Source organism: Capsicum annuum, chromosome 12 (genome assembly GCF_002878395.1).
Source record: "Capsicum annuum cultivar UCD-10X-F1 chromosome 12, UCD10Xv1.1, whole genome shotgun sequence".
NCBI lineage: Eukaryota > Viridiplantae > Streptophyta > Magnoliopsida > Solanales > Solanaceae > Capsicum > Capsicum annuum.
Genome location: NC_061122.1, coordinates 231,309,007 through 231,320,312, shown reverse-complemented (window position 1 = coordinate 231,320,312; position 11,306 = coordinate 231,309,007). Strand labels below are relative to the sequence as shown.

General features: G+C 36.8%; 1 protein-coding gene across 2 annotated transcripts; it reads right to left on the bottom strand.

Annotated features, from left to right (window-relative positions):
* Positions 1-285: 285 nt before the first annotated feature.
* Positions 286-10,899, bottom strand: LOC107850556 (glyoxysomal fatty acid beta-oxidation multifunctional protein MFP-a). Of its 2 annotated transcripts, none has more exons than XM_016695168.2 (18): positions 10,675-10,899; positions 6,919-6,990; positions 6,421-6,486; positions 6,289-6,345; positions 6,126-6,193; positions 5,972-6,053; positions 4,353-4,408; positions 3,963-4,265; positions 3,795-3,881; positions 3,123-3,297; positions 2,927-3,048; positions 2,684-2,847; positions 2,348-2,602; positions 2,141-2,262; positions 1,926-2,047; positions 1,670-1,818; positions 1,398-1,536; positions 286-593 (listed from the first exon to the last, which is right to left on the bottom strand). In XM_016695168.2, the coding sequence occupies exons 1-18, from the start codon at positions 10,775-10,777 to the stop codon at positions 558-560; spliced, it is 2,178 nt and encodes a 725-aa protein (XP_016550654.1). In that variant the 5' UTR covers positions 10,778-10,899; the 3' UTR covers positions 286-557. The 2 variants fall into 2 exon arrangements, with proteins under 2 accessions (XP_016550654.1, XP_016550653.2); XM_016695167.2 differs by lacking the exon at positions 10,675-10,899 and adding an exon at positions 9,140-9,449.
* Between the last annotated feature and the right edge of the window lie 407 nt (positions 10,900-11,306).

The window sequence follows — 11,306 nt, the reverse complement described above, 5'->3', positions numbered from 1 at the left end:
ACGTTGGCTTGTTATCACCAATCAATATTTATTTATTTATTAATTTGTTTATTTATTGATTTATTTACTGTATGGTGAGTCACTATTCATCGTGTTCGTCATGATTAATATTGTTTATTTTTAGCGTTTTAGGCTATGGAATTTGAATTTACATATTTGGTTATGTTTTGTGAATATTAATATCTAACATTTTTTCTGAATTCGATCGACGGATTTTAATACTCACCATATTCGCCATGACAAACAATCAAATTCACGGAATTTTCTAAAATTTGAGGTGAAAAAGAGCCACAAACAAATATTTGATTATTGTGAGAACCCCATATAATTTTTTAAAAATATGATTCGCTATCGTAGAATAAAAACAAGATAATCGTCTCGCTTTGCTCTCATTTTATTTCCAGACAACTAAGTTTATTAAGTTATATTATATAATCTAGCTCTTTCGATTTCGTTTCTACATTATTGATTCTTCCTTGTCAAATCCTCTTTAACTGACCAGAGTAAGGAAATGACAGAGCTACCAAGTGGAAGAATGATCACCAACATTGCTGATCTTACAAGCGAGACTTTGCTGGATCCGTTGTTAAACTCTGCAATGTAGACAAAGAAGATGAATATATTAGTAGTAAATATTTTCAAGCAGGTGGGAAGTGAAAAGGGTTAAGCAAAGCTAAGCTAAGATGACGAGTTATTGCTGTTAGAATGGGTAAAAAGTTCCACATTGGTTGGGGAATGGACTGGTAGTTTATATGGACTTGGGTAATCTTCACCTCATGAGCTAGCTTTTGAGGTAGAGTTAGGCCCAAGGTCCATTCTTGACAGTTGCCCACTCTTTTCACCCCATATTGATGAGATTTGTTTCTTTATATGGAACCTTTACACCCAAACCCCAGGAGCCCGGCGATGGTTCATCCACTTTGTTACGGTAATGACTCGAACTCAAAATTTAGATGGAGGGTCTTTATCACTAAGCAGTCTCCCTAGTCTAATGATGAGATGTTCTCTTTTTGGTACTCCGCATTTGATGCATCTGGTTACTGACTACGAGTTGCTAATGATTATAATACTCGCCAGTCCACATGGTGATCAGTATTTTACGTGGACTAATAATGTGACCTCGCAATCAACAGCGAAGGATGTGTGCCAATGAAATGATGGCTGATCCGAGTTGATGACTAATATGTGCCTGCAGACAGCAAATGGGAGCCTAGTCCACTATGTCACCAAAGGAAGCAAGACACATCCATTCGGATGTAGAATCATAGATTTACTGTGGCAGAATAAAGTAGGAGATCTAAAGGAAACACTACGAAGAGGTCCATGAGATTATGTCAAACATTCCCAACACCTAAATGGATCCCATATCATATACCAATAAAACTCAAAATACTCACCAGAGGAGCCCCCTTGGCGGCTCTTTCAGCAAGGTAGGAACAAGGCTTGAAAAAGTCTCCATACATTCTTGACCACTCATCCAATCTTGAACAGATGTATTTGGATCCAAGAGTGTCTGCCCAGAATATGATTCCTCCCCTGGCAAAGAAAGTAGACAAATCTTTCTTGTTAGCCAAGAATATTTTTTTAACCTCTTTTAGCATGATCTTGTGACAATATTCAGATCGGCTGTGGTGGAAGGGGAGCAAACGGAAATGCAAATGAAATGAACCTGTAAGGAGGGAATCCCATGCCCATAATAGCAGAAATGTCAAGATCAGAAGATTTGACCGCTATGCCTTCTGCAAGCACTCTACAGGCTTCATTTACCACAGGGAAGAAAATCATCTCAATGATATCCTTGTCCGAGAGTTTTGCCATCTGCGTCGAGTTCAAAACAATTGAGTAAGAACAGAGTAGAATTACTGAAAAGTATCTCAAGAGTAGTATTCATCAACAACGAGGGAAAGAGAGAGAGAGAGAAAGACCTTATGGTCAATGGTAACACCAGACATTTCTCTTGCCTTCTCAATATACTTCTTTATTTCTGGATCTGGGCTTGCCTTACGTCTGTCATCATATACGTAAAACCCTTTCCGAGTAGTTTCACCTACAGAAGTGTACCAAATGTCCATTATAAATGTTTCAAATTGCATTTTTCACTAAATAAGTGGACCAGCATTTCAAAATATAGAAATCATACCAGCTCTTTTATCTTCTTGCATGAGAGGTATCAACATTGATTTGTAAGTTCTCTCCGGGAAATTCATCACAAATTGCCCGCCAGTAGCAATTGCAACACCAAAACCAACAAGATCACATAATCTGCATATAGGAAATACCAAATCTTTCAGGCCTTGCCACCTTAACAGACGGGCATATCTAACCCTACAGCTTATTATCTTTTTACCTGAAGGGGCCCATTGGCATGCCAAATTTAGTAATGATCCTATCTATGCGGAAGACGTCTGCGCCATGTTCAACTAGCAAAAGAGCAGCTTGGGTGTAAGGAAAGAACATTCTGTTGACAGCAAAACCAGTGCAGTTCCCCACTACTACAGGGGTTTTCTTTATCTTCTTGCCAACATCAAGCAAGTCTACAATAATTTGGGGCGATGTCTTTTGGGTGCGGACGATTTCCAACAATGGCATCACATGAGCCGGACTGCACCAGCCAATCAATCAATTTGACAGAACTAAAAGAAAAATGCAATAAAACAAAATTCATGGTTTCAGAAAACATTACCTGAAAAAGTGAGCTCCAATAATACGATCTTGAGATTTGGTCTTTTCCCCAATCAAATTCAAGTCAATAGTAGATGTGTTACTTGCTAGGATGCAATGCGAAGGGCAATACTTCTCAAGATCTGCAAATATTTGCTGCTTTAGAGATACATTCTCGATGACAGCCTGTTACACATATTAAGAGCAAGACACAGTTAGATACCAAGGATAATCAGAGAGTACATTCTATAATGAGAATACCAACCTCAATGACCATGTCCACATCTCTAAAACCTTCATAATCCAGAGCACCCTTGAGTAGGGAGAGAGTTTTTTCAAACTTCTCTTGACTCATTTTCCCTTTCTTGACACTGCTTTGCAAATTGGCTGCGGTATTACTGTATTAGTCACTGGCCATAACAAGTATAAGCTATCATATCAACACAAGACAATGGCTTTACCTTTTACTCTGCCCAACCCAGCCTGTAGGAATTTGTCATTAACTTCTTTCAAGATCACTGGGTAGCCACTACGAAGCAGTGCAGTTGCAATTCCAGAACCCATTAAACCACCTCCAAGAATTGCGACCTTTTTTATGCGTCGGGGTTTTAATCCTAAGTCAGTCACCCCTGGTACCTGCTTGTGTGAGGAAAGTAGTAGGCAGAATCAAGAGGTCAGAATTGAAGATTGACAAGGATGAACTATATCACCCTGCTTGGCACACTTATCGTAAAGATTTCATAGTTTAATGTTAATAAGCACCCAATTATGCAGTAACCAATCATCATAGCCTCGCATATTCAATCAAGAATGTGACTGTTGTAAGTATCATGTATAGAGAGACTATGCAATTCTCTACCAATTTCTGGAATAAAGCATAGTTCGATTATGTTTTTATTTGTATAGCAGTCATACAAAGACATCTACTGCTGATAAGCTTACCATATTCAAACATTGGGTCCATTACAGCATTACAAATCTTAGAGGTTCTCCTCATATCCATATGAACTCGAAGCAAACATTCAGTTTTGTTAAAAAGGAATATGAAAACAAACTAAAATTTTGAATCGCTATTTACACCAAAGTTGAAATATGAGACAATAATTTCTGTGTAAAGCATTTAACTCATTAACCTTTGTGGTTGCACGCTGAGCAAAGAAAACATTGACCAAGGCCTTGCAAGTGTCTGAATGTAGAAGAGCTTGAAATGCTTCAGCCTCCTGGAAATACCAACATTTTTTTAGATTTACAAATTGGGTAACTAGACAGAAAGCACAAAAGAAATAGAGCCAGAGCTAAACCTTCCAAAGCCCAGCACGTGGACCAGACACTATACCCTCTTCGATAACATCAATGACAACTAAGGGATGCTGGAGATTTGGAGCCTGTTTGCGCGTTTGAACTCTTGCGAACTTAAATATTTCCCTTGCCTCACCAAGAGGCTCAATCTTGTCAGTTTTGTGGAGACTGGCAACCCAAGGCTTTCTGCACTCCAAAATATCAAGAGCCCACTTACGAGCAGTACCCAGTAATTGGTTTGATGGAACTACAGCATCAACAAGGCCCAGATTAACAGCTTCCTCTCCTTTAACAGGCTTTGATGTCTACATTGATATATTAGAGCGAAAGGGTAAGAAGCAACTATAGTGCCAAAAATATGCCTCATAACTTAGAAAGAAATAGCAACTTACAAGAATCATTTCGAGGGACTTGGCAAGACCTACGAGGCGGGGGAGCCGCTGAGTACCTGAAATAGTGCAGATAAAATAAGTTAAAAGGAAGAAATGTGGTGTTGGATTACAGAGCACAGTGGTATGAGTACTGTTTATGATAGGGATCATATGTTTTGGATCCAAGGATTTAACAATAAACAGAACAAAAAAAATTACAGGACGTCCCATTTAAAGTTCTGCTGGCAATTAGATCAGACATCTAATAATTTCAATACCCCCGTTTAATCTAGACAATCAGGTACCTAAAATATGAAATGCTCCCTTATATATTAACTCAATACATGCATCGGCTTAAGCATTAGTGCACGGCAATTAGCTTCATTACACGGTTCCTTACATTTCTGCATGTCCTTTGACGATAAACAGTTTTTCCATGACACCATGTGCACCGTTTTTTAGTAGACATTTTTATCCTACTTATAAACTTCTTAGGCTCTCTGCGCAAATATCCTTTCGATTATCTTTAACAAACCCTAACGAATTTATATGCACCTCATGGATGGTCAAATAGATTATGATGTTATCTAGTCTTACAAAACTATGACTTTACCAGTGTTGACTATGCGGACATGTCTTGCTCTAAGGTTAATGTCATATATGCAGTATTCTATGAAGAAAACACACCAAATACTAGGCCATTTATTCGCGTGTATCATTTTCTTTTCTTTTGAAGACAGTGGTGGCCGAAACAGCTTGCGTAATTTGCGCACACCTCGGCTATTCCACCAGGTACCAGCACAGGTACCGGGCAACACTGCTCACAAAGGATAGGATTAGACAGATGAGAAAAAATGACCTAATGTAGTTTAAGACTCTAGACGTCAATAGTTCTCCTCCCACTCCATTAACCACTAGGCCACACCTTGGGTGCAACCACGTATTCATGTCTTACTAGTATCTGAAAAAGTATGCTTGGATAAACTGGGTATGTATTTGACATTCATGAACCTTTCTTACCCAATTTAATTTCCTCTTAAGGGTCAGAGGATGGACTTCTTTTAATGGCCCCAACAAATTTTTGGAGAGATAATTAACCTTTCATATGGAGAAATTTTAGAAATTAAACACTCTTGAGGTGTATTCTCGAAAAGATAATAGTGATCAAGAGATCGAAGCAACAGCTAGATTTTTAAATTTCTAACTAGTTAATGCTAACTAGAATGGGACATTAAGGTAACGTAATGTGTGCTTGAACATACTTTATTTCAAAACTACTGAAAGAATCCGAAATTCATAGTTCATAAAATTAGACTTGGTAAAAGATGACAATAAAATGTTTGTTTTTCAATTTTTTTTTAAATAGTGATTTATAAGTGCTTCTCTCAATATTACTTTATTTAGCCTAATAAAAAACAAAGTTTTAATTGGAAAAAAGGCCAATATGAAAAATTAAGAGTGTAATTCAATATAAGTACAATGTGCTCGCTCATACACAACAGTTATACAAGCTTTGATTGTTAGAAGGTGAAAAACCATGACCATATTAGCATTTCCTTCACCCAAAGCTGATGGTAGACTCCCGGGAAAAATAAATAAAGAGAAAATAACAATTTAAGCATAGAGTCAAGCTTGCTTACCTCCAAATCCTGGAAGTACACCAAGTTGAAGTTCTGGTAATCCAAGTTGTGCATTAGGAGTAGAAATTCGTGCATGACAAGCCTGATTTTAACGCATAAGGAGTCAGCAAATGATCAACAGGATAATTTATAGAGAACTATAACTTATATGTACCATTGCAACTTCTAGTCCTCCACCTAGAGCGAGACCATCAATTGCCGCCACAGAAGGTTTTCTTGCAGCTAGTATCAAGAGATAAATCAGCAAAATATAGACATCTTTAAACTGCACCCAATAGTTTGTCTCGAGGAAGAAGATAAAAATCCTAAAGGCTCACCTTCAACGGTGTCAGTGAGAATCTCCACTGATATAAAACCAGGCTTCGGTGATTCAACTGTGAAAATATTGAAGTTAGCTAAGAAAACTCTTGCAGCACCATAATAGAAAATAAGTAAAATGTAGATGTTACCTGTTCCTCCCTGCAGTTTACCAAAGGCACTGATATCAAAACCACCAGAGAACTTGCCATTTGCGCCTACAAATGTTTACACATTCAAGCTTAATATGTCACCCATTGGATATATAAAGAATGAATCTTTGGCCTAACTCAACCTCAAAAGCTAGCTCATGAGGGGAAGATTGTCCAAGTACATATAAGGAGACCAATTCCCCATCCCTTTTTTTGATGTGGATACTTAACACTCCCCCGCACGCCCAGGCCTCGTTAACTGGAGCGTGGATAATATAATATGGGGACCCAACATCGGTGAACAAAGATTTGGGATGGGTCTGGCTCTAATACCATATATAAAGAATGGATCTTGGGCCTAACTCAACCTCAAAAGCTAGTTCATGAGGGGAGGATTGTCCAAGTCCATATAAGGAGACCAATTCCCCATCCCTTTTTCGATGTGGATACTTAAAGTTAACAGGATATATAAGGAGACTGTGGTTTCTTGACATTTACCTGTCACAACAATTGCTTTCACATCATCCCTTCTTAAGGCCTGCTCGTAGTTTTCTTTCAAGCTGTACAGCACTGAAAAGAAATTGCAACAGTATAAAATCAATTACTGATTCAAAATATTGAGCATCAAAATTGGAAAATCATGAAAGTACATTTCAAGGAAAGACGAGCTTTTCTTATCCAGTTCTTCTGACCTCTTTTACAAAAGTAAACACGAGACGAAGCAACTTTAGTATCTTTCTCGTAATTATATTTACCAACATCAACAATTAAGCAACTTTAGTATCTTTCTCCTAGTTACATTACCAATATCAACACTTTAAAATATCGTGTATAACACAAATGTCAATCAACTCCCCTCAATCCAAAAGTAGTTAAATCCACTATAAAAAACATATATAGTTCCGCTTTAAAACACATATCTTTTAACACAAACTTGGATCACAAAAAATTCATACATGCTTCCAGAGAAAGAACCCCCTCTATCAACACTACGCAAAAGAAGTGGCAGTCAAGCTCAAAGGAATCTACCAAGTGCAGTCACATCGTATAGCATATGGATCAAAAAGCTCTATAAGTCTTGTTTATCTGTGCAAGGGCATGTTTTGTCCATTATGAAAGGTCCAGCACTTTCTCATGCAGTATTGAATTCCTCGCTCTTACATAATGTTTCAAAAATATTGCTCTGTTTGATGTCCCATCAAATAATTTACAATAACATTCTACAGTGCCCACCCTTTATATGTCCTTTACTATTGCTCCTTTTTGGAACTATGGTCCTTAGTGCCCCAATGATCTTGGTGAGATACTAGCTTGATGATATACGTCAAGCACAGTTTTGCTACGAAAAGTTGCCTAAAACAAAGCAATGATACTGACAAGTAACACATCAAAGACAGACATAAGAAAGTGGACATAATACGTAAACGCGCCTTTTAGCTTGAACTCTTTGGATGTGCAACGTAGGCACTTAAACTATCATAAAGTTGAAAAAGTAAACACACGTGTCCTAGGGAAATCTCATGCGATTTGTCAGGTAGACGTGTGTATCTCACGCGATACAATCTACTCTATAAATCACATGTTTTCGTTACTCAAGTCAATTAGCATTTCAAAGGATTGATCATTTTTTCAATAACATAATATCGAAACCAGCTTGCTACTGCCTCAGCTAATTCCACATGTACCTATCTACCGACCCCTATTAGCACCCTATAACTCCATCTACCAACAAGAAATATTACTTGGTAAATTTTTTTTCCTCCCCATTAAAAGGATTAATTAATAGTTCTAACTCCTACCATTCTTTTTTTATATAATTATGATGTCCAGACTAGTGTGGAGCACCTCAACTAATTTCACAAAATACGTACCACCTCAGACCCCAACTAATTTCAGAAAATTCGTGTCATCCCACACCTCAACTTAAACTAATTTCATGAAACAAGTGCCACCTCTGCTTTCAGCTCAACTAATTTCATGGAATATGTGTAACCTCACATCTCAACTCAACTAATTCCACAGGATTCCAATCACCTCATACCTCAGCTCAACTAATTTCACGCCACCTCACCTCAACTCAACTAATTTCACACCACCTCACACCTCATCTAATTTCTCGAGATCTATGCCACCTCACACCTCGAACTCATCTAATTCTAATGTCGAGGCCAGTTTGTGAACACCTTAATTAATTTTACGAATTACGTGCACCTCACACCTCAACTAGCTTCATAAAATACATGCCACCTCACACTACAGCTCAGCTCAATTAATTTCAAAGAATACGTGCCACCCCACATCTCAACTCAACTAATTTCACAAAAATCTGTGCCACCTCACCTCATCTAATTTCACGAGATCTGTGCCACCTCACACCTCAACTCATCTAATTCTGATATTGAGGCCAGTTTGTGCACACCTTAATTAATTTTACAAATTACGTAACCTCACACCTCAACTAGCTTCATGAAATACATGCCACCTCACACTACACCTTAGCTCAACTAATTTCATAAAGTACCTGCCACCTCACACCAGCATCAGATATCACACGTAAGTTTATCCATCTACGCTACAACAGATTTAAAAAAATCAGATACGATTGAAATTTGATCGTGATACTCAACTCACTTCATTGATCATTGTTTCATTAATAATTCACAATTAAAAAAATGAAACTATAAGATGATTGAGATCTAACAAAAACGAATAAACGTACCATCTAACGCAAGAGAATTAACAGGAGGATTAATAATCGTAATGACAGCAACTCCATCAGCTCCAACATCAATAGTAGTTCTTCCTTTTGTATTGCTATTACTAGTCATTTTTCTGATCGGAAACTGAAAATTCCGGCGACAATTATGATCGGAAAACGGGAAACTGATCGGAGAAGATTGAATTTGTTTAAAAGATTTTGTAAATGGAAAAAAGAGAGAGTGATATTTATGGGGAGGAGATAACGTGACGGTACGGTGAACAATGACGTAAGGGTGTGTTTGGATGAGAAGTAATAAAAGATAAGTATTGAAACTTCCGATAGTTATTTTCTTTATTATATCACTATCTTATCAAATAATTTTAATCTCCATGGTATACGTGTCACCTCACACCTCAGATCGATTAATTTTACGGAAATATATGTCAATTCACATATCAGCTCGACTAATTTCATAAAATACATAACAACTCAACTCAATTAATTTTACAAAATAAGTGTGACCTCACACGTCAACTCAACTAATTTGATGAAGTATGTGCCTCCTAACGACTAATTTCATAAAATATATCACCTTAATTTAATTAATTCTACGAAATATGTGTCACCTCACACATCAACTCACTTTAACTTCATGAAATACGTGTCACCTCACACCTCAGTTCAATTAATTTCACCAAATACGTACCAGATCACATCTCAGCTAAATTAATTTCACTAAATACACGTCACATCATACCTCAGTTCAACTAATTTCACGGGAATACATACCACCTCACACCTTCGACTAATTTCATAGAATACACATCGCGTCACACCTCAGCTCAACTAATTCACCGAATACCCGTGACCTCACAAATACATGCCACATCACACCTCAACTCAACTAATTTCACGGGAATACATACCACCTTACACCTTTGACTAAATTCATAGAATACACGTCATGTCACATCAGCTCAACTAATTTTACAGGAATACATACAACCTCACACCTCAACTTGACTAATTTCATAAAATACACACCACGTCACACCTCAGCTCAACTAATTCACCAAATACATGTCACATCACCCCTCAAGTTAACTAATTTTACAAAAATATATACCACCTCACACCTTCGAATAATTTCATAGAATACATGCCACCTCAGTTCATCTAATCACCTTGATTAATTTTACGAAAAAACATGTCACCTCACACATCAACTCAATTAATTTCATAAAATGTCCCACCTAATGCCACCTTAGCTCAATTAATTTCACGAAATACATATCACCTCACACATCAACTCAACTAATTTTATAAAATATGTGCCACCCAATGCCACCTCAGCTCAATCAATTTCACGAAATATATGTCAACTCATGCCAACGTCATTAAAACTAAAATAGATTAAAAAAATCACTTAATATTTTTATTTTTCCGATGAAATCCTCAGCTCACTTCATTGATCACTACCTACGATGTAAACAATTCACAAATGAGAATGTAAGATGAATGAGATCGATCGAACAACAATCAATTTAACGTACCATCTAATGCAAGAGAATTAACAGGAGGATTAATTATTGTAATGACAGCAACTCCATCAGCTCCAACATCAATCGTAGTTCTTCCTTTTGTATTACTACTCATTTTTCTGATCGGAAAATGATAATTCCGGCGACGGAAAATGGGAGAGTGATCGGAGAAAAATGAAATTGATGAGAGAATTTTGGAAATGGGGAAGAGAGAGTGGTATTTATGGGGAGAGAAATGACGTAAGGGTGTGTTTGGATGGTAATCTGTTTTTTAGGAAGTCAAAAAAGGAAGATTAGGATTTTGGTTTAGGGGTTGTTTGGTTTGGAAAATAATTGATTTTGGATTTGTAATGTTGAGACTAGATTAATGTGGTGTTAAAATAATCTTGTAATTGTGATTTGATTAATTTTAAAATTGGTAATGGAATCAAATCTAGTTAAATGTAAGATAAAATATGAAATTATTTCTGTTTGTAAATTTATTTAACTAAATTATTTTTTATGTTGTAAGAGATTGATTGTATTTAATCTTTTATTAAGATATAAATACTAATTGATATAAGCGTGCTCTTTAAATTGATATCAATTAGTATTTATATCATTCAATTTTGAGTATGTATAAGTAGATACTTAAGTAGCCACGC